This window comes from Nycticebus coucang, chromosome 9 (genome assembly GCF_027406575.1).
Source record: "Nycticebus coucang isolate mNycCou1 chromosome 9, mNycCou1.pri, whole genome shotgun sequence".
Lineage (NCBI taxonomy): Eukaryota > Metazoa > Chordata > Mammalia > Primates > Lorisidae > Nycticebus > Nycticebus coucang.
The window spans coordinates 28,444,045-28,466,958 of record NC_069788.1 but is presented as its reverse complement, the minus strand read 5'-3'; the positions used below and the strand labels follow the sequence as shown (position 1 = coordinate 28,466,958).

At 37.3% G+C, this 22,914-nt stretch overlaps 1 protein-coding gene across 3 annotated transcripts in view; it reads right to left on the bottom strand.

The window, feature by feature from the left end:
- Positions 1-22,914, bottom strand: part of PKHD1 (PKHD1 ciliary IPT domain containing fibrocystin/polyductin) — a 497,465-nt gene that overhangs the window by 103,656 nt on the left and 370,895 nt on the right. For all 3 annotated transcript variants that reach the window (XM_053602538.1, XM_053602539.1, XM_053602540.1), the window contains 3 exons: positions 17,976-18,854; positions 16,852-17,020; positions 14,874-15,031 (listed from right to left, as the gene is read on the bottom strand). In XM_053602538.1, coding sequence (XP_053458513.1) covers positions 14,874-15,031; positions 16,852-17,020; positions 17,976-18,854 — 1,206 coding nt within the window. The remainder of the gene's footprint in view (positions 1-14,873; positions 15,032-16,851; positions 17,021-17,975; positions 18,855-22,914) is intronic.

The following is a 22,914-nucleotide window of genomic DNA, read 5'->3' as shown; positions in this document are numbered from 1 at the left end:
TATTCTTGTTCCCCCAAAATGAAAGCAGCAACCCAGGATTCTCCTTTTCTGAAATGTGAAGACTAACAACATGTCTTACTCCTTCCTCTTCTCTCTCTTTGCTTTCTTTCTTTTCTTTTTTTTCTTTCTTTTTTTTTTAACTATATTATTTCTAGAAAAAAAGCCAAAGAAACAAAAATGAAAAAGAGAAAGGAGAGAGCCAGTATATTGTTATGGCAAAAAGCCAAGTAATTTCATTGCTATAGGTATTCAGAAACAGCTCCTCTTCCAGAACACTGACATAGTGCTGTTACCATTTCTCAACAACAAAGCATAGAAAGAAACATGAATAGACTTCTTATAATTGGGTAGTAAAATTCTCAGTCTCAGAAAACCTGGGTGCTTTATTTGGAGAACTGAATGTTTAAATAGTGGCTCCTGCTAATGGCAGATAATCCAGGGCTAGGTAAGCTTCTTTCTTTTATTGATTCAGCTATATGCCCAGAATCAATTAGGCATTCTCTGGACTGATTTCTACTTCTGGGGTTAGTTTCAAATCCTAGAAATCCAAGTTGCAACTGATGACCATTTATTTATAAAAATAGAATGTAAGGGATGAAGAGAGTTTAGAACATAGGTTAAAAAAAAATCAATTCTCTTTAATATGTGTATCTGCAGAACAAATGAAGAAAGATACTCCCATATGGTGGTTGCAGCTGCATGTAGCTATTTAGTCCATTAAATGTGACTAGCTCAGCTGAAGAAGTAAAATTTAAATTACATATAGTTTTCAAAGAACAAAATAAATAAATAATATATAGTTTTAATTAATTACAAAATATAAAAATGATAATTTCATTATTGAAAAATGTTTAAGTATAATTAAAACAATTTTATATGTTATTCTACTTGTCAGTTGTAAAGTTTTTACAGATTAAATATTTTTGATGAAAATGTATTTTATGAATTGAGATACGCTGTAACTGTAAACACAACAAACTTTAAAGACAATATGAAAATAGAATGCAAAATGTCTCAGTTTTTGTATTGATTACATCTTACAATGATAATATCTTGAATATATTGAGCAAAATACATTATTATATTTTTATTTCATCTGCTCCTTTTTACTGTTTTTCTTTTTATAACCTAGTTACAAAAAAATTTTAAATTACACCTGCAGCTTGCATGATGATATTTCGAATGGACAATGCTGTTCTGGATGGGCAGTGTACGGTTCTTCATTTCTACATTTTGGAAATATCATTGACAATGGAAAATCAAACATAAGTGGGCTTTCTGAAAATTTTTAGACACTATCAATAGGATAAAAAAGGGATCCAAAGAATGGGGGACAATATGTCTGAATTATATGTTTGATAAGGAATTATATCCAGAACATACAGAAAACTTTTAAAGCTTAACAACACACACAAAAACCCAAACAACTTGTTTCAAAAATAGGTAAGAGAGGCCAGGCACGGTGGCTCACATCTCTAATTCTAGCACTCTGGGGGGTTGATGTGAGTGGATCTCCCAAGCTCAGGAATTCAAAACCAGCCTGAGCCAGAGAAAAAACCTGTCTCTAAAAAAATCCCGGGCATTGTGGTGGGCATCTATAGTCCCAGTTACTTGAGAGGCTGAAGCAAGAGAATCACTTAAGCCCAAGAGTTTGAGGTTGCTATGAGCTGTGGTGCCACAGCACTCTAACCAGGGTGACAAAGTGAGACTCTGTCTCAAAAAAAAAAAAAAATAGGTAAGAGACTTGAACAGACATTTCTCCAAAGCAGATACACAAATGGCCAAGAAGCACATGAAAAAAATGCTCAACATTTCTAATCATTGGAGAAATGAAAATCAAAACTACAATGATGTATCCACTCACACCCGCTAAAATGGTTACTACCAAAAGGAAAAGAAAACTCAGAAAATAACAAGTGTTGGCAAGGATGTGAAGAAATTGGAACCCTTGTATGCTATTAGTGAGAATGTAAAATGACACAGCTACTGTGGAAAACAATAAATTAATACCTAAAAAAGTTCAAAATAGACTTACCATATGGCTCTGCATCTGGATATATATGCAAAAGAATTGAAGGCAGAGTTTTTTATGTTATTTATAACAGTGTAAACATGGATGCAAGCCAGGGTCCATGGACAGATGAATGAATAAGAAAAATGTGGTATATCCATGCAATGGAATAATTTTCAGATTTGGGGCGGCGCCTGTGGCTCAGTCAGTAAGGCGCCGGCCCCATATGCCGAGGGTGGCGGGTTCAAACCCAGCCCCGGCCAAAAATCACAAAAAAAAAAAGGAATAATTTGCAGATTTAATAAAGGAAGAAATTCTATAACATGCTACCATGTGGAAGAACCTTGAGAACATTATGCTAAGTGAAATAAGCTAGTCACAAAAAGATGCTGTGTGATTCCACCTACATGAGGTACTTAGAGTGGTCAAAATCATAGAGAGAAAAATGGCTGCCAGAGACTCAGGAGAAGGGAGAATGGGAAGTTACTGCATACTGGGTTTAGGGTTTCAGTTTTATGAGATGAAAGACATATGAAGATGTATGGAGCGATGGTTACACAATATCATGAATGTATTTAACACCACCAAACTGTGCACTTAAAAATGGTCAAGTGAATTTTATGTTACGTATATTTTACCACAATAAAAAACAAACCAATCTAAAAAGTGAAGAACTAAAAATAAAGTCATAAGACAAGTGAGCAAAAGGAATTTAAAATTTCTATCCTTGAAAGAAGCTTATTATAAAACCACAGTCTTACTGTCTTTGAATATGTAAATAGCTGTAACATGGAACAACATTCTGTCACACCAAAAGACAAACTAGATCACTTGGTAGAAGTTACAGAAGAAAGATCTTAACAATTAAAATTATTCAAAGTATATCAGACAGTCTTATAAGGAAGTGAACTCCCACTTTCTAGGAAATTTAAAGGTAGAGGCCATCTATGCATTGAATGGGGATTGGAACAGATTGACCTCAAGGAACCAACCAGATCAAAGACGCTTCAATCCTATAATTTCTTTCCAACTGACATGTATTTCTTCAGACTAATATATAGATTAACAGAAGGCAACATTTCCCAATATGTGTTCTGAAGTACACTAACTCCAAAGGACCCTAATATTTAGTATGAACAAGTAAGTATTCTTTAGTAAAAAATTTTGAGAACTACTGGGTGTCACAAAATTAAATAGCAGTTTAAAATCCAATTGCAGAACTTACGAGAATCTTTAATATTGTAATATACATGGTGATTTCCAAAGTGGGAAGTTTATTTGGTCATGGACCACATTTTTTCTTTTTAGCTATCTCCTGAGATTAGCCAATGGAGAAACGTTCTTTGAAAATGCTAAAACAAATTATGCATTAATTAGATCTATAACATTTCCCAGTTGACTGGCAAATAAACTTGATTTCTTTACTTTTTTACTCATTTATTCATTTATTCCCTTCTTCAGCAAACAGTTACTGAGTGTATACTATGTTCCAGAAATTGTACTAAAAATTCAAACTACCTTCAAGATACTTGAAGATGAGATGGCTGGCTTAAGAAATGGTGGTAGTAGAGCAGGAGAGGTGCTATAACGGAGCTGAGCCACAGGTAAAGGAAGGCCATAAAGGGGCAGGATCACACTGCCTGTGAAAGCCAGGGGCAGTTCCCAGGGGAGGGGAGGGAGGAGCTACACCTCGCCATGGAGGACACAGCCTTGCCTAGCTGCTTCTAGACTTTACTCTTTTGCTTACCTCTTTCACAGGCTTTAGCTATAGGTCTAGGCACATCACTAATTCCATTTACTTTCTTTTTTTATTTCAAATTAACATGAGGCTACAAATTTTTAGGTTACATTGTAACCTAAAGGGTAAAGTACCAGTTGTAAAAGAGCCCCCACCCTCACAATGTGCGCATTAGGTGAGATCCTTCCTTCTGCCAATTGTCCTCCGACCTCCCCTTTCCCCCTTGCATCCCCTCTATCCCTGTACTAAACTATATTTGTGTTTTATTGTTCATATGAGCATGTAATTGTTTATATATTGGTTTCATATTAGTATGCAGTACATTGGATATTTATTTTTCCATTCTGTAATACTTTACTAAAAGGATGTATTTCAACTCCATCCAGGTAAATGTAAAAGATGTAAAGTCTCCATCTTTTTTAGTGGTTGAATGGTACTCCATGGTACACAGAAACCACAGTTTATTGATCCATTCATGGGTTGATGGGCACTTGGGCTGCTTCCACAGCTTGGCAATTATGAATTGAGCCTAATAAACATTCTGAAGCAAATGACTTTGTGGTAAAATAATTTTTGATCTTTGGATAGATACCTAGTTACATTTACTTTCTAAAGCTCTTGTCTAGTCCCTTAACTCCCTGGTCTGCTCTTGCAAATTTTATACCAAATACATTCCTCCATAGTTTAGCCCTCCCATATGTAAGTGCAGGAATTGTCCCTTATCTATCTTGATGTCTCTCTCGGATATCCAACAGTACATAGTACCTTGCTCTCACTGGGTGCTTGATCAACATTGTTTAATTTGAGAAAAAGAGAAAAAACACCTACACTGTTTAAGAATAAAGGGGAAGCTACAGGGAAAAAAGTTTTTGGTTACACAGATCACCTTTGTAATGCTCAATAGGGGTTACAAGTGTTCATGTCACCCAGCTAGTGTTCATTGCACCCATTAGATAGGTTTTCATCCATTCCTTTCTCATCTAGTCCCCTGCTTGATTTCCAATGAGTTTTACTTTCTTCTGTGCACCTGTGTCCTCGTTGTTTACCTTCAAGTTAATAGTGAATACAGGTAGTGTTTGTTTTTATATTTTTGCAATACTTCCATTAGGATAATGGTCTCAAGTTCCATCCAAATTGTTGCAAAAGGCATAAGTCATCATTCATGGCTGAATAGTATTCCACAATACACATACACCACGTTTTGTTAATCCCCCATGAATGGTGGGCACTTGGGTTGATTCCACATCTTAGCAATTGTGGATTGTGCTGTAATATACATTTAAGTGCAGGTGTCTTAATGATAAAATGATTCATTTCCGTTGGGTAAACACCCAGTAGTGGCTTTGCTAGATCAAATGGTAGATCTACTTTTAGTCCTTTTAGGAATCTCCGTACTGTTCTCCATAGAGGTTGCATTAATTTGTAGTCACACCAACACTGTATAAGCATTCCCTTCTCTCTTCATCCATGGCAGCATCTGTTGGTTTTGGACTTTTTAATAAAAGTCATTCTAACTGGGGGATATCTCATTACGGTTTTAATATGCATTTTCCTGAGGATTAGTGACTTTGAGTATTTTTTTATGTGTTTACCAGTCATTTGGTCCATCTCCTTTTGAAAAGCTTCTATCCATGTCTTTTTCCTACTCTTTAGTGGGGTTGTTTGATTTTTTTATTTATTGCTGATTCACTATAGTTCTTTGTAGATTCTGGATATTAGTCCTTTATCAGTTGTATAGATTGTGCATATTTTCTTCCATTCTGAAGGTTGTTTATTTGCTCTGTTTTTTATTTCCTTGTCTGTCATGCTTTTTAAATTTAATCAAGTCTGATTTATTTATTTTCGTTGGTGCTGTGATTGCTATTAGGGCCTGCTTCATAAATCCTTTGCCTAGGCTGATGTCTAGGACATTTTTTCCAATACTTTCTCCTAGCATTCTTAAGGTATCATGACTTACATTTAAATCCTTTACCAATCTTGAATTAAAGAGAGATATGGATACTATTTCATTCTTCTGCATGAGACTATCCAGTTTTCCCACCACAATTTATTAAGTAGGGCTCTTTTCCCCAGTGTATATTCCGGTCTACTTTGTCAAAGATCAGTTGGTTGTATGTGGATATTTTACTGTCCTGTTCTATTGGTTTCTATCTCTATTTTTGGCTATTTTGGTTCCTATAGCCCTGTACTATCATTTGAAATCTGGTAATGTAATGACTATAGATTTATTCTTTTTGTTTGAGATTGCTTTGGCTATTTGGGCTATGATCTGGTTCCAAAATAAGTATAGAATTATATTTTCTAAATCTTTAAAATGTGACATTGGTATTTTGATGGGGATTGCACTGAATCTATAAGTTAGTTTGGGTAATATGGACATTTTAATAATGTTGATTATTCTAATCCATTAGCATACATTACATTTATTTGTGTCACCTCTGATTTCTTTCCTTAGTGTCACAATAATTTTTTGATCTCATGACCAAAGCTACTTATTCTATACTACTCCCTTATCATCACATAGCCCCCGGTGGTTAACACTGCCCATATATTTTTTCTTGGATGTGACAGTCTACTAATTTTGTGCATAGACAAATAGCCATATTTAAATATACACTAAGCCCCCTGTTTTTTAAGTTCAACAACCATTGATTGAACCAACAGCAGATCAAAAATACTTGGAGATAAAAAATACTCCACAAAGTTTCAAAACGCAAAATTGGAATTGGTTGCACATCAAATACTACATTGAATCTATGCAAATGAAATGGTATGGAGGCATTGAATTAGTATCATAAGTAATCTACAGATAATTTAAGTATACAAGAGGATGTGTATAGGGGTTTCTATGTCATTTTATATAAGGAACTTGAGTATACATGGAGACATTGGTATCCATGGGGGTCCTAGAACCAATCCCCTATAGATACAGAGACATGAGTATATATATATACTCTATGTGAAGAATAGGAACTAAATGAGGCTAATTTTTGGTAGTTATAAGTTGTTCTGCCTGTCAAAAATGTTAAAGTATTTGAAATTTGTTTTATAAAATCTAAAAATTTATCTTCAAACCACTGAGCATAATGCCTGGCATATAGGGTATGCTAAATAAATATCATCGTTGCTGGTTTGTGTGAATAATTGCTGTAATAACTGCACAGTCTCAGTCTGCTTTGTTATATGCAGACGGGGCTTTACGTGTGAACAAAGCTGATAGACCTACAACAGCTAACATTGAAAAATGTAGAAAAAAAAAGAAAGAAAACTTGGAGGGCAAAATACAGTCTAAGTACACTACTCAGTCCTGAACCTTCTATTAATTTAGCTTTATGACTTAGACAAGTTACCTGATATCTCTGCGTCAGTTTTCACATGTATAAATCAGAGGCAATAAGAATACCTCTCTGAGAGGCTAGATCCTCTTGATTAAATGAAATAGCTCATCTAAGATGGCTCAGCACAGAGTCAGGAACATGCTGGGCACTCAATAACAAATGTTAGTTGCTGTTATCGTTAATGGAAGATTTGAAAGCAAAGCAATGATAATAATAATATGTCTAGACTGAGAAAAGGAAAAAGAAATTTTTCCCATGGATCATATGCCTGCACTCATCATCCTTTACAAATGACACATGAAAATCATTCCAACTCAGCATGGACTATTTCATAATGCAGTCAAATATTGTTATGCCGTTCACTGCCTGGAGACCAAGCAAGTCACGGGGGGAATGAGAAAATAAGGTGAAGGAAAGGTGGTCTTTGGGTCTTAACAAAGTACCACTGGAAGCCTTACCCTCCTCTGCTTGGGATAAAAATCCCTTGCAGCCACATATCCCAAAGAGTCTAATATTTTCTGAAACTCCACTATGCCTTTATATTTTAATACCCTGACATCTGGAATCCTAAAAGTCTAATGTTTAACCATAAATATCTGCTGAGATTAAAGAGCTATATACCAAGTTTCAATCTTTGGGGCCTATAATTGCTTGGGAAAAGAGAATGGTATTTCCCCCTCTAGCTAGAAGAAAAAGACCTCTGCAAACTCAGATATTGGCAGACAAATTTTCTAACACCCGTTTCCTTTCTCCATTCTGTCCTCTCATTTTCTCCCTCCCTCTCCATTCTCCCATTTTATAATACCATCTTTCTGTCATTGCCAGGACAAATGGGGAGAGAGAGAAGCCTAGAAAGCTTAAAGAAAAGACACATTTCAAGATCAAGCCACGCAGAGTTGAGGAAATGCTACCACTGCGTGTCTGTGAGGCAGCTAAGCACACGTCTCCACACTGCTCGCACTTTCCCATTATTCAGTTAGAAACCACTTCATCACTCTATGGGCTGACAGTCAAATGCCAGCTTTATTTTCTTTTTTATCAACCTAATCTTTTATTTTTTGATTTGAGGCAAGTCCCTTTTAAGGTCCCCACAATGGTTTATAACTTTCTTTCTTGAGAAGTGTCCAAGAAGTAACATAATTTGAAAAATGTTCCTTATTCTCTCCCATTCTTAAGAATGGGAAACTCACCTGCCCTGGAGATGGATTTGGTCAGAAGTTCTGGTCAGACCACAGTACTGTGCTGGAAATAATGTCAAGGAAAGTGTGAGAAAACCTTATCACGAATTGCTCTCTGTAATATAATAATTCAATGTGAAATTTAAAAAATAAACTTAGTATTGAGCCTATTTTTATCCAGTGATGTAGTTGGAAGATGACATTTCGAGGTCATTTGATTCACTTGAATGCTAGGAGAAAATGATCTATAAAAAGATCATTTTAACATATTCGTTTTATTCAAATGCTTAATTTAGACCAAAAACACTCCTGAATCTTTTTAGTTAATGTTCTTTTCTATTTCAAAAACTTATCCAACGTGTATATAAGCAAGTTTGTTTATATCTGTTGGTATTTGGCACAGAAAGCTAATTCTTGATTATTCGTGAGAAACTGAAACTGCCCACTTTATAAGTGAAAAGTATTCATTGCATTTTTAATATCTTTTCTATTTACTTCAAAGGGAGCATACAGTTCTATAGCAGTGATTTTTAAACATAAAACACAAAGAATCACTTGTGTTTGTGTGTGTGTTTTTAACACAAAGACATGGACTTAACACACACTTATTGATTCAAAATCTCCCCACATGCAAATGAATATTTAAAGTTCTAGATAATTCTGATGGTAAGTCGGTTTTTTGTTTTTTTTTTTTTTTTGGCCGGGGCTGGGTTTGAACCCGCCACCTCCGGCATATGGGACCGGCGCCCTACTCCTTGAGCCACAGGTGCCACCCTGGTAAGTCAGTTTTGAGAGCCACTGTCTTGACCACATCATGAAAAAATATTAGCAGGAAAATGAGAGATTTTTGTTTTGTTTTAAAATTTTCATTTATTGAAGACCAATATTTTTTAAAACATAATATAAATTAACAAACCAATTAGATATACAAAAGATAAGCCCTATATTTTATTTTTTAGATGTAAAATTACTCCACCAAATGAATGTTTCTGAATGATAAATATCTGCAGATATCTCTGTGCAGACTTGGAGCCAAGAGTTTGAGGGCCAGCATAGGTCAGGGGACTGCCCAGGAATTAGCTCCTCTAAGCCCCCAACCTCATCAGCCTGGGCATCTTCCTAACTTCACCATCTGCCTCCAGACTCCAGTTACTCCATAGCAGCTAATATGCTCTTTTCAGAGAGTGAAAACAATCCTCTCACCACCTTTCTTAAACCTTCCAACACAGTACACAGGAATAGAGAATAAATGGTGGTCACCAGAGGCAGCACTTGGGGGCTGAGAGGAAACGAGTGAATGTAGGTCAACGGACACAAAGTTGCAGGTAGGTCTAGAGAGCCAATGTACAACAAGAGTACTCCAGATGTTAATATTAGATTGTTTTCAGGATTTTTGATAATGGAGTAGATTTTAGGTACATTTGCCACAAAAACAGGGGAGGACAGGTGACAGTGGGAGATGATGAGTAATGTTAATTTGATTCCCTCTTGTGACCACTTTCCTATGTATCAGGTTATCAAACACCAGATTTTACACCTGTAACACATACAATAGAAATAAATAAAGTTGAATAAAAACCCACCCTCTTACACTGACCTCTATGGGATTTGCCTCCTATCTACCTGCAATTATTCCCCCTCTTATAACACACACACTGGTCTCCCTTCTATGCACTCCTCCAACCTGCTGAAGCCACTTCATCTCTAGGTGCCCCAGATCTGGCTGGTCCTTCTCTCCCTGGAAGTTTCCTCTCTCCAGTCAGAGCAATGATTGCTCACTCTTAAGTCAGACCTCATTTGCAGTGTAGCTATTTCATATAGCAACTCCTCCACCATATACAAACACACATATTTCAAACTACTGCTCTACCCCCCAAACACTATTTTCTTCACTGTTCTCTTCTCTGCTGGAATATACTTTTATTATTTCCTGTATCTCTTCCCACTGGAACATAAGCTTCACAGAAGCAGAGATGCTGTCTTGTTCACTCCCACAGGTTCCATGCTCAGCAAAGCGCTGGTAGACGGTGGGTGGGTGAGATGCTCTGGCACTCGCGATTTCACAGGTAGCACAGGAAGGCATGCAAGTGACGCTGCCTCTCCTTTTACTCCCTTCCATTTTTTTTGTCACATCTGAGAAATTATAAAATGCTATTGAAACTACATCTCTGATTTCCTTCTTTCCCCTACCAAGAGCGCTGGTACTTCCCATATGTAAACCGGACTGTGAGGAGACACCATCCATTGTAGTCTGGAGCAGACAGGAAGTGAGTACAAAGATGGAATGGAAGGCTCTGGCATCTGTCTAGTCCTACCTAAACACAACCTTAATTCCAAGACTTCGTTTTTCTAAATAATCTAAATGACTTTGGATTTTCAGATCACTGGATGCCACCATAACCAAAAGAAATCCTTTCCTGAAGAAAATGTAAATGGTTCCCATAGGATCACCTGCTTGGGATTAGCTGTCTTGCTCTCTATTGCAGTGCATTTTTCACAGTTGGCTGCAAATGCAAACTTACAGATAAGTGTGAAACAAAATTAACAGCTCACTTCTCCCCTGGCTACACACCCTGCATTACACAGATAGCAAAATCCACTGGCAGTGTTCCTCACCACTGAGCCACATGGATAGGTTTTGCTCCTGATACCGGGAGCAAAACCGGTGTTGATATGACAATACGCTAGGACCCGTGAATATCTGACTAAGTGAGTAGTTTTTATGTGAACTTATATGTGCAAATAAAATCTGTTATGTTCCAAATTAAAAATAAACCTCAAAGGCAATGGACTCCAATGGCTTGGAGAGATTTATTAATAAAATAGGGAAAGGGGGTATCAAATTAAATTACATTTGGAATAAACATAAAATTCGGTTCCAGTGGTCTCCATTTTCATCTTAGCTACATTGTTTTCTCCAGTTTACTGAAAGTGATCATAGATTCTTGCCTTGAAGAGGGAAAATACAAAATAGACATTAATTCTCTTAGGATTAAATCTGTGTTTTCCTCATCCACTAGATTGTAGACAGGCAGTAGAAAGTAGTGAAGAGAAAATGGTTTAGAAAATAAAAAGGAACTTGCATTAGGGAAAAAGGGATTTACTCATACTTTGGAAGTCAAAGAAAAACACGACAATCTTGTCAGCACCCGGAAGGCACCATTTACTATGTGCTGTCTCCTTCATTGCAAGAGGATACAGATTGTATTTTTAGTGCGGTAAACAGCAGATTCCACGGTGGGAATCCTTGCAGTCGGTACACATAGCAACCTCATTTAAAATCTTATAAAGCTTTAAAGCTTCAGAAGTTTAGACAGCCAGTCATGTACGCTTCTATGTAGATACTCAGCCACTCATACAAGTACGTGATTATGCACACACTGAGAGTAGATGGTGTATAATATTATGTCACCTGCCAAGCTGTACCACTGAATCATGTTTGACAGCCATGGCTGGCAGAGAGCTGAGAAAAATCAAACAGCAGCATTGCAACCACCAATGAGCACGTATCCATGCCTAAACAACTTATCACACCACATGGTAGGCAATTGCCTCAAAGTCCACCAAGAGAACCCTTAGGATTTAACATGGAGCATTGTATTGACATTTTAGAGTTCCTATTTTTAACACATGCTTTCAATGCCACACCCATATATTTTGGACACTCGCTTTCACACACCAAAGGTGCCACTGCAAAAACCTATGACTGCTTTCAAAGAAAATCTTTTGGTGGCCACAGAAAAGAGCACAGTTGGCCTGTGTTCAGGGAAAGCCAAAGTTCATCTCCCCAGAAGTATCTCTCAGCCAACGATGAGCAAGGAATTGAAGTACGTGTATAAATATATTAGCTTCCTTGTAGGTCACTTGGGGTGATATGGGGTCACATTCCCTTAGTTTCCTAGAGTTCCCCATCAGAGTTGAGTTCCAGGTTCCAGGTAACCAGTTTGATGACACATCCTTCACTGGCTTTTTTTTTATTTTATTTTATTCTGTCTCCCTTCCTCACTTCTCTATTGATGTTTTCTGGGACCACCTGTGACATAGACTATTTGGATTCTCAGCCTTGTATTGGGATCTGCTTCTGGGAGACTATCTGTAGTCCTTTTATTTTCTATTAGAATGAAATGTCGCTTAATTAAATACTTTGGGACACACATCCCCTTATAATTGCTTTCACAGAGGTGTGATCCTCACCAAAAACCAAAAGTCCAAAAATCCACAGTATTATTCACATCCTAATTTTAATGTATAAGAAGATTTCTCTTGCAGTATAAATACCTGTAATAGTGAAATATTTTTAAAACCAGTAGAAAAACTTACTATAGAAAACTCTTTGAGTAGCTCTAGGAGTAAATGAAAGGGTAGCTGTTGATAATTTTTATTTTTATTTTTTACTACTCCCCACATATTTTCTCAATATATATGTGCCCCTAAAATTCATTCTTCTCCGCAAACATGTATTTGCTGGTTATACTCAGCAAATGTAACTAACATATTAAAAGGAATATTTACTTATCATCTCTGTGTGCTCAGCACCGACTTTAAAACTATACTGAGGATCCCACAACTTGTCACTCTATTGCACAGATAAGCTTTCAAAATATGAAAAAATGTAAACTCCATATTAAAAAGTATAACTGTTGTTCAAGCATAAATTTTATGTTAATTAAAATAATTCCATGTAAAAACATCTCAAATTGCCAAATGCGCTACTGTACTAGCAATTTAGATGAAAGAAATGTTGGAAACAAGTAAAAATATACCTAGAGCCATCTGCATTTCAGGCTTCTATAATACAGATAAATCCTTAAGCCAGTAAGGCCTCCATTGCTTCTGCCTGCTTTTATGCTTAGGACAAATAGCATTAGAATTCTCCATGGTTATCCATGATTCACTCATTTGATCAGGCAGCCAATGTTTGTTGAGCATTCCCCTAAATTTGCACATGTGAGTAGAACACAGTTCCTACCCTCACCAAGTTTGCATTCTAAAGAGACAAGCAGCAAATCAACAAGTAATCAATTACATTTATAACATAATGTCAAGTAATAGGATTCTGACACAAATAAAGTAGGCATAGTAGGGTGAAATCACAGCTCTGTGATTTTTTCATATAGGGTAGGAGAATGGCTTATCTGAGGAGTTATTATTTGAACAGAGAGAACAAGCTCTCAAAGAAATGAGAATAAGAAAAGAAGAAGAAAGAAATGAGAATAAGATATTCTAGGCAGAGGAAAATAAACTAGTGCAGAGGCCCTGGAGGTAGGGACAAGCTGATGATATTAAAAATAATAATATTAAGACCAGGATGAGCCAGTTAAAGAAGTATCGTAAAAGATGAGGTAAGAGAGCAGGCAGGAAGTAGGTGCTACAAACTTGTAGGTTTGTAGTTTAGATTTAATTCCGAGTGGATGGAAAGACCCCGGAATGTCAAAAGATCACTCTGGCTACAGTGTGAAGAGTAGGCGACTGGAGTGGAAGAAAGATGACTGATAAGGAGACTGTTCCCTCCTCTGAGGAGAGACAGTGATGGCTAGAGTGGTGGTGGTGGAGGGAATGAGAACTGTGAGGATTTGGGTTAGGAAAAAGAAAAATAAGGTCATTCCTAGGTTCTTTAGTTAGATGACCTCATCAATGGTGGTGGTACCAATTACAGAAGCAGGGACCACATGCAAGACGTAGCTTGTAGATGGGAGCAGGCACACTGAGTCTAAGGCAACTATTATCCTTGCCAGTAGACTCCATTGAATGTACTGGAGCCAATTTCAGGATCAAGTCTGGGCCGGTGACATAAATTAGAAGTCATCAGCCTTAGATGGTATTTCACTCTTGCACTTGGGGAGAATTATGAGGGTGGGGGGGACTCTCAAGGACATAGTCCTGGGACAATTCAGACATTCAGAACTTAGAAAGGAGAAGAGAGACCAGAAAAGAAGTTTGGAATGAACCAACTCAGGGGGTAGGGAGAAAGCAGGAAATATTCTTTACATTCAACTGCACCAGGTTTGAGTTGATTTCAAAGGGGCACTCAGAGCCTCATTGCTGGTGGAAATACATAAAAAAAGACTATGGTATTTCCAGGGGTCAACCTCTAAAATTGAAATGAAAAGGGTTTTGGTGATATATTCAAAAAGAAGAAGAGGGGCTTTGAGTCCAACCTAGTTTGAGGCACAGTGGGAACATGGAGAAAAGGGACCTACCCTATTATCCTCTCTCCAGAGCAAGAGCCTTTAACTCCTGGTAGAAGAGAAAAGCAAAGAAACCAGAGAAGCTGGTTCCATGGCAGAACCTGTAAATTACCTATCATGACACGGTTTCACACCCAGGTGCCTGAACTGGTCAGAAGGTTGTTTTCCCACCTTGCACAGACCTGGGTGTTGGGAATCTGTACCTTTGACACAAGCAATCTCACAGAGAGCACAGCAATAAAGTCGTTAGATTTCCCGGTGACTCAGCATTCCTGTGGTACAGGTGAGTTGACAGCATATTAACACAGGCTCCAACTTCAGACTTTCGTTCCTCTCCAGCACATTCTGTTCTCACTGAACAGCACAGCTAAACTACGCATACTGTCTCTCACACAGGCCACGCATGCAGGTACCACTAACCTGTGTTGAAGAAGGATCCAGTCCATTCTGCCTCAGTTTTAGGAAATACAGAAACAGGTGGAGGCAGACCCAGGGCTCTCCCGTCCAGATCTTTAAAGAGATATTTTCTTGGATTTTCACAATTGGATTCAGCACAGACTTCTCTTTCTAAATCTTTCCTGGGAAAATAGAAAGTAATTTTCTTATTCCATCATAAGCATCAAATGAAGACATATAATATAGGCAGCGCTGATCTTTTGTAAAATAAATTCAACAGATTTTATTATTAATAATGTGTTACATAGATAACTCTATATAAAATAAGTTATTTCCCCCAGTTAAATAGTCAGGAAGACAGATCTTATTAACCAAATAGTCTGGATAGCTGGATATATTATCTTTACACAGATCACTGATTTTCTAAGAAGCAAGATAGAATAAAATGTTCCTAACTCTAATATCTATTGAAAATAATATAATTATTTCTTATGGAATGTCAAAGCTTTTTAATATTTTAAGATTATCATTATAAATATCAATTATATTTTTGTTATATACAAAGTAAAAATAGCCTCATTCAACAAATAACTACTAAAAACCTACAACTGACAGTTTGGGGAATACAAGGATGATAAAGATAGATATGGTTTCTGTACTTCCAAAATTTAGAGTTAAGTGGGATACGTAAGCAAGTAATAGGTAATTGCAACACTGAATTACAGAGAATTTATTTTATTTCCTCTGGTCTAATTCTTTGAGGTACCACTACTAATCATATTAAGTATTTATTATAGTAAACCATGTATTGAGTATTAATAGTACACAAAATAAGATTATAATATTATGTAATACTTTAGTTTGATTATATAATAGTGTCCCTTCAAAATTCATGTTGAGACTTCATCCCCAATGGAACAATATTAAGCAGTGTGGCCCTTGGGAGGTGATTAAATCCTGAGGGTTCTCCACCCTCATGAATGGGATTAGCACCTTTATCAAAGGGCTTGAGGTTGAAAAGACCACTCTCTCGCTTTTCCAGTTTTTCTGCCATATGAGGACATAAATCCCTCCCCTCCAGAGGACCCAGCAAAGAGGCTTCATCATAGAAGCAGAAAATAGCCCTCACTAGGTATCAACCCTGCCAGTGTCTTGGTCTTGGACTGTGCAGCCTCCAGAATTGTGAGAATGAATTTCTGTTCTTTATAAATTATCCAACCTGTGATATTTTGTTACAACAGCACAAACAAATACATGTAACTTTATAATTATTTCAGCCTATTGATATGAACATAAGAAAAATAAGACAGTGGAAGAACAATGATAAAGTAACACAAATTGTCTACTCAACAGTATTTAAGTGCTATCCATTCTGGATGGACATCATAAAGAGATTAATGTTAGATCAACATGAGCTTTCTAATCTTTCTAATTCCCTTCTTTCAACCAAAGGACTTTTTGCCAATGTTGTGGAAAAGAAAAAGTAACTCCTTTTCCCTGCTTCTAACTTTCCCACTTTCTTTTAAGGCAAAAAAAAAAAAAAAAAAATCTAACCTATCTAGTTGTCTGATCCTTGAATAAGATCCTCAGATCAAATGTCTAAGCAAAGTACTTACACCTGTTCTGAGTACTTACACCGTATCTGTCTGTCTTACCATTCAGTTTGGAGATTCCTAACAGTAGAACATCTCCTGCCATTTCCCTGGTCCCTTCCCAAAGACTCCCAAGGCCTCCTTCTGAAGACAGCTGACATTGTACTCCATGGGGAATGAGAAATAGGTTCTGCCTCTTCAGTAAGAGGTATTTAAAAAATCATATATCAAAGGGCATGAATAGAAGAGGGGTAAAGAATTGGAGCCATTAAGGCAATGTACCAGAACATCCTAGACGACTTATTTTTTATTTCTCTGATAATATTATTCTTCTTTTTAAAATGTTCAGGGATTTGAAGAATTGCCAAATACTTCATAAATAATAGCTTATTTTAAAGTAAAAGTGCTACCTGGGCTGTAACAGAGGAAAGTAGAACTTGTTTTTATCTTTCATCTTTAGCATCCGGGTCCTCTCTGCTGTTATTGGGGGCATTATTCCAGTGCTTTCTATATTTGGCAGAAAGCAGACATCCAGGTCATTGCTATGGCAACTTTTCACAAAACCAGTAAAGGTGACATCTGAAAAATTTTAAAAACATATAACATCATATCATGTAAAGGACCAACCATAAATGTAAGTTATACAACTAAATATTATTATAATACTATATTTTCAGAACAGTTAGTTTTAGCTATCCAGGATAGTTATAGGAGTTTTCATAAATTTTGTCATAAAATATCTGTAATTCTTTAAGACTTGAACACTGCATGACAAAAGAGAAGAGTATTCTGACACATTAAAGCCTTGAAAGCAATACCTTTCATCGAAGGCTTAATCACAATCTATTCATTTTCCAGAAAGATAAACCAATTGGAAGACTAAGTAAATGGCCTGTGAGTACAACAGAGCAAAAGACATTGAGAGAAGACAAACCCTAGCTACCCAACCAACTACTGGGAAACCTCAAATGAAGCACAATTTTTGCATCTCAGTTTTCTCAACTATATAAGAAGAAAAATAATTCCACCTGAGAGAGTTGTCATATAAACAAGACAAAGATTTGCTGTGGAAGTTCTTCAACATTATAAAGCAGAAACTTTTGTAAAGAATCATTTACTGCCACTTTAAACCATTACTGTGGTTACTAGTACTAACAGGTTATCAACTGGATAACAAGCACTAGACTCCACTGTACCTTTTAATTGACATAATTTCAGAATGCCATTAAAATGGCTCAGTGAGTAGGGCGCTGGCCCCATATGCCGAGGGTGGCGGGTTCAAACCCAGCCCCGGCCAAACTGCAACAAAAAAATAGCCGGGCGTTGTGGCGGGCGCCTGTAGTCCCAGCTGCTCGGGAGGCTGAGGCAGGAGAATCGCGTAAGCCCAAGAGTTAGAGGTTGCTGTGAGCCGTGTGACGCCACGGCACTCTACCCGAGGGCGGTACAGTGAGACTCTGTCTCTACAAAAAAAAAAAAAAATTCTGTGTATGGATGCATGGAACTATACTGCTTGGATAAGGCCTTGGCATCTTACCTTGAAGTTTTACGATTCCTGAAACTGCATGGCCATTCCTCACTTTGTGCCATGGCGTCTGAGGCCACTGATTTGGTTCCGAGGTGAATACAGGCCACAGAATCCCAACTCGGCCCCCTCTTGGATTGGAAGGAGCTCGATCCGCTGATGTCACGTTGGCTGAGTGAGGCTTCACTCTGTCCTGAATGCAGTCAAAAGAGGAGCTGGTGGCCACAATGACTGAATTCCTAAGCACAATTTGCACATTTTCCATTGCATTCTGTGACGCTGGAGACACATACACTACTGCCAGAAGACCGACAACATTGTCTACCAGAGTGATGTTCTCTATCTCCATCCTGTCCTCCACGTGTAGCATGGCACCATAGTCAAAGTTCTTGAAAGCCAAGAAGCCAGAGATACCAGTGCAGTTTCCAAGTTCACTTTCTTTATAGAGGTGAAGGCCATGAAGGCTTGAGTGGGCCACATTGTCAGACCAAAGCACTTCAGGTGAGGGGCACTGGTGGCCTCGGATGTGAAAGCCAAGTCTCTCTGATCCAGCCACAACATTGCCATGAAGGTCAATGTCCTTTGCATGGTTCACTTTGATTCCTGCCACCCAAACACTAGACCACACTGGCTGTGTCACCAGAACCACCAGGTTGTTAGTGAGAGAATAGGCCTGACCCTCCAAATCCACGCCATGGCCAGCTGTGCCAAACACCACATTGTCATTTAAATGTATTCCATGACTGGCAGCTGCACGGATGCCACCACCACAGCTCTGGTGCAGAGTAGAAGATGTTACCCAGGATTTTCCTGACACACTGGTGAATTCAATGGATGAGCACGATGGTGACCCCAAGTTCTGAATTTCCACATTTAAAAGTTGAAGGACACCTACAAACAAAATGCATGTCATCTGGTACTTTCTCCCACCCCAAAGAAGGCCAAAAGATTGGCCATTTTAAGGCATCAAGATTTACATATTTTAATTAAAATGTAATAGTTTATCCTCAGTACCAGCACTGTACTGCACATTGTTAATTCCCACTAACAAAACAGGAATCATTAGATATGTGTATGCTACATTACTGTCTGAGAAGATTTATGTGCAGTTTGGAGAGTGGTGATAGGAAGAGGAAAGAGAGAGTAGATTAGGAAAAGATGAATACAGCTAGTTTTGGAGATGAATACAGCTAAAGAGTCTGCGCAATAGCTAGGTGTTATGGTGGGTGCCTGCAGTCTCAGTAATTTGGGAGACTGAGAGGCAAGAGGATCACTTGAACTCAAGAATTTGAGGTTGCTGTGCGCTAGGATGATGCCACAGCATGCTAGCCTTGGTGACAGAGTGAGACTCTGTCTTAATAAAGGAAGAAAGGAAAGAAGGGAGGGAGGGAGCCCTTTGGTCTACTGGGCCCATCTTTGCTGTGCATTTTTCTGAGAGCCAGATCCAGGAACTGGGTAGGGATGAAGGGTGCATGGGTTTCTAGACACTCACTTCAAAGTCACATCTCCTTCTCTGTGTCTCAGGGATCCCCCCAAATCCATCACCATCTCCACAAGGAAATTACGTGAATGAATACGATGGCTAACTCTATACTCTTAAGACGAGTAGTATATAAGCGCAAAATTTATTTCAGCCCAATTGATGTCCAGAAACACAAGAGTTAATATGTGCTTCTGATTAAGACATGATAGAAGCAATAACATTCTTTTAAAATCATTTTTAAAACCCTATAAAATTATTTCTATATTTTTATTTTAGCCACATGTTATTCACCATCTCATTTTCATGATAAGATTTTCTGCATCTTTTATGTCAGGAGAGAACAGTGAATTATTTAGTCTCATTGGGGATTTTATTTGTACTGTTTAAGTAGACATTGTTTAGAAACTATATAAAATGCAGCCAGTAGGTTGATACAAAAATGCAATGAGTATAAATGTCAGTGTATATCCCATTGGCAAAATCAATAGCAACATGATTATAAGTGAATCAATATGAATTAATAGTGAGGTTAATCAAATATTATCATATATAATATGTAATACATAACACTCTTTATGTGCCACACACTGTTCTAATTCATGTATATATACACTCCTTATTTTCACAGTACTCTTATGAGGTAGGTACAGTTCTTACCCCCATTTTATAGACAAGGAAACTGAACTGCTACACAAGGACTTGGCTGAGAAACTATACTACTAATCCTAGGCAGGCGCACTGGAGATAGTGGAAGACTTCATATAAAAGTAGAAACGTTGCACTGGGTTAGAGCTATGTGCCAATAACCAGTCAGATGTTCTTTGCTAGAGGGGTCAAAACATTGCTTCTTTTGTTTTGTTTTGCTTTAAGGTACTGACAAAAGCAAACTATGCAATATAAATTTATTTCTGCCTTTAAATAAGAAGGAAGCTACATTTGAAGTTTCTATTTCACTGTGGTTCAGTAACAAGATTGGGGCTCAAAGGTATATCCTACACTCTCCACTTCTTCACTGTCTTTGCACCCGTGAGAAACTGGAACCTTTGTAAGTCAGCTGTCATGAAGAAGAGAGCCTTTGTGAGAAAGCCAGGGAGAATGTCTCCTTGTGGCCAGAAAACAGGATGCTAACATATCTGAACTTGTCAATGGTCACTATGGAGGAAGCACTGGCTGAGAGTATAGAAACAATCACAGAACAATAAAATATCCAAAAGTTTGTGATATCTCTCACGAATAGTACATAGGCAAAAAGGCTCTGTAGAACTTTGGCACAAAGGATACCGAATGCAAGCATGAGTTCATACATAAGTAATGTATTTTCTAGTTTAGAAGGTAGTTCTAGACTCTCAGTCAAGACCACATATCAAGATTATTTTAATTAGTGGATTTTAAATGTCTTATACTTACATAGATTTAGTTTTAGATTATACAAGATCTTTTCACTTGTGTGCATGTTAACCAAAGGCTAAAATCTTATCAATTATAAATACTTACAATGTCTTGAGAATTTAAATGAAAAATTAAGTAATTATTCATTAAGACCTGTTTTCTTATTTTTCTTATGAAAAGATCACAATTTTGAAAAATCTTCTAGCAAGTTGAATACAACTTGTTGGATGTTATTAGTCAGAGGGATGGTAATTATGGAGACCTCCAGTAAAGTAGGACTTGCAAATCCTGGCCTATAGGGTTTCTACCCTATAACCAATCAACACCCATGCCTGGCATCCTGACCTACACCTGCATATCCTTCCTTATTCTAGGTTCTGGACATATTATAGAAAAATACAAGGGTTCTTAATGCAATGTAGTAACCCAAATTGAATACTAAAACAGAAAAAGGACATTAGTAGAAAATCTGGTAAAGTCTGAAAAATATCTTGAGTTTAGTTAATGGCAATCTATAAGGGATAATTTCCTGGTTTTGATATGCAGTGATGTGTCTCCTATTAGTAGAAAAAAAACTGTGAAAGGTGTACAAGAACTCTCTATACTATCTTTGTAACTTTTCTGTAAATCCAAAACTATTATTAAACTAAAAGCTTGCTAAATAAGAACTACAGAGTCACTCACGATTCCTCTTAGTAGTTAACTTTTCTTATTCAGCATTAATTTGATCAGTTCATATTTATTGAGTGCCTAATACACAGAATTCATCATACTTGAAAAACAGACGAAAGACTCATCCTTACCACCAAGGAGTCCTCAAGGTCATTAAAGAGTTATGTAAATAAACAGGCAATTGTATCATAGACTCTGTTCCTATAGTAGGAAGGTAAAATGTGTTTCTCCTGGGGATATTAGAATTAAATAAGATAAATTTTTGCTTCGTAAAGTCCACAAAGTTTTGGATCCATAAGAAGCATGAAGTACATATTTCTTTCACTTCTCTAGGGGATGATTTAAGAATTCCCTAGATCAGCAATGGCAAAGATTTAAGAATCAAGTCATTCTTGCTGGTGGCTCAGCTCTGGCTTAACTGTACAAATCATTGGCTTTCTGTGCTGTTCCTATGACCATGCTCCAGCCTGACCTCCTGCAGCTTCAGTCTACTGGGTCCATTTGCTCCCCCTCCTTGATTCTCCACCTTCCTCAGCTGCAGGATAGTCTCATTCCAAAAGACCAGGACCCAACCTTGGTCTCAGTATTCTAGAACAAGGTTTCTTAACCTCAGCCCTACTGCCATTTCAAGCTAGATACTCCTCTCCTGTGGATGGTTTCCCTCTGTATTACAAGATGTTTGGCACCCACTAAATTCTCCCCCAAGTTATAACACATAAATAAGTCACCAGATAAGGTCAAATGTCCCCAAATCACCTCTGATAAGAACTTGTGAAGATAGAACTGACAGAGGGAGAGTTTTCTCTGTGAGCTAGAAATCCTGAACTTTTGAATTAAGGTCCAAACACTGTCCTTTTATAAACTGGTGAAATAATTGGGCCATGCTGCATATATTTGGAAAGTGGTCAGATCTTTTATTCCAGGTCTTCTCTGAACTTTTATTATATTCATGTGCATAGTGACTTTCTACAATGAACCTACTCCCAAACTATTTGATCAGGAAACAACTTTGGAATCATGTTTAAGGAATATGAGTTTAAAATACAAGGTCCTAATCAAATACTTTTGCAGCACTTCAACAGGGCTAAAGCTTGAAAGAAACAAGAAAGATTAAACTGATCCTTAAAGCAGTCTGGAATATGGAAATCATTTTTATTTAAATTTATGCTATTAATTTATAGCATGAACTGATGCCTGTCATCAGATATAGCATGCTACTGGGAAAGAGTAATAGAAATTCAGGAAAGAGATAAAATTCAAGTGGTCATTAAATCATCTATAATTTCAAAGCAGAGGAAATTTCACATCTGCTGAAGTTGTTTTCTTTGAGGTAAAAATGTGCATATGTGCTGATCGCTAGTATATTATTTTAACATCACACTGATAATTAAGCACAGATAAGGACTG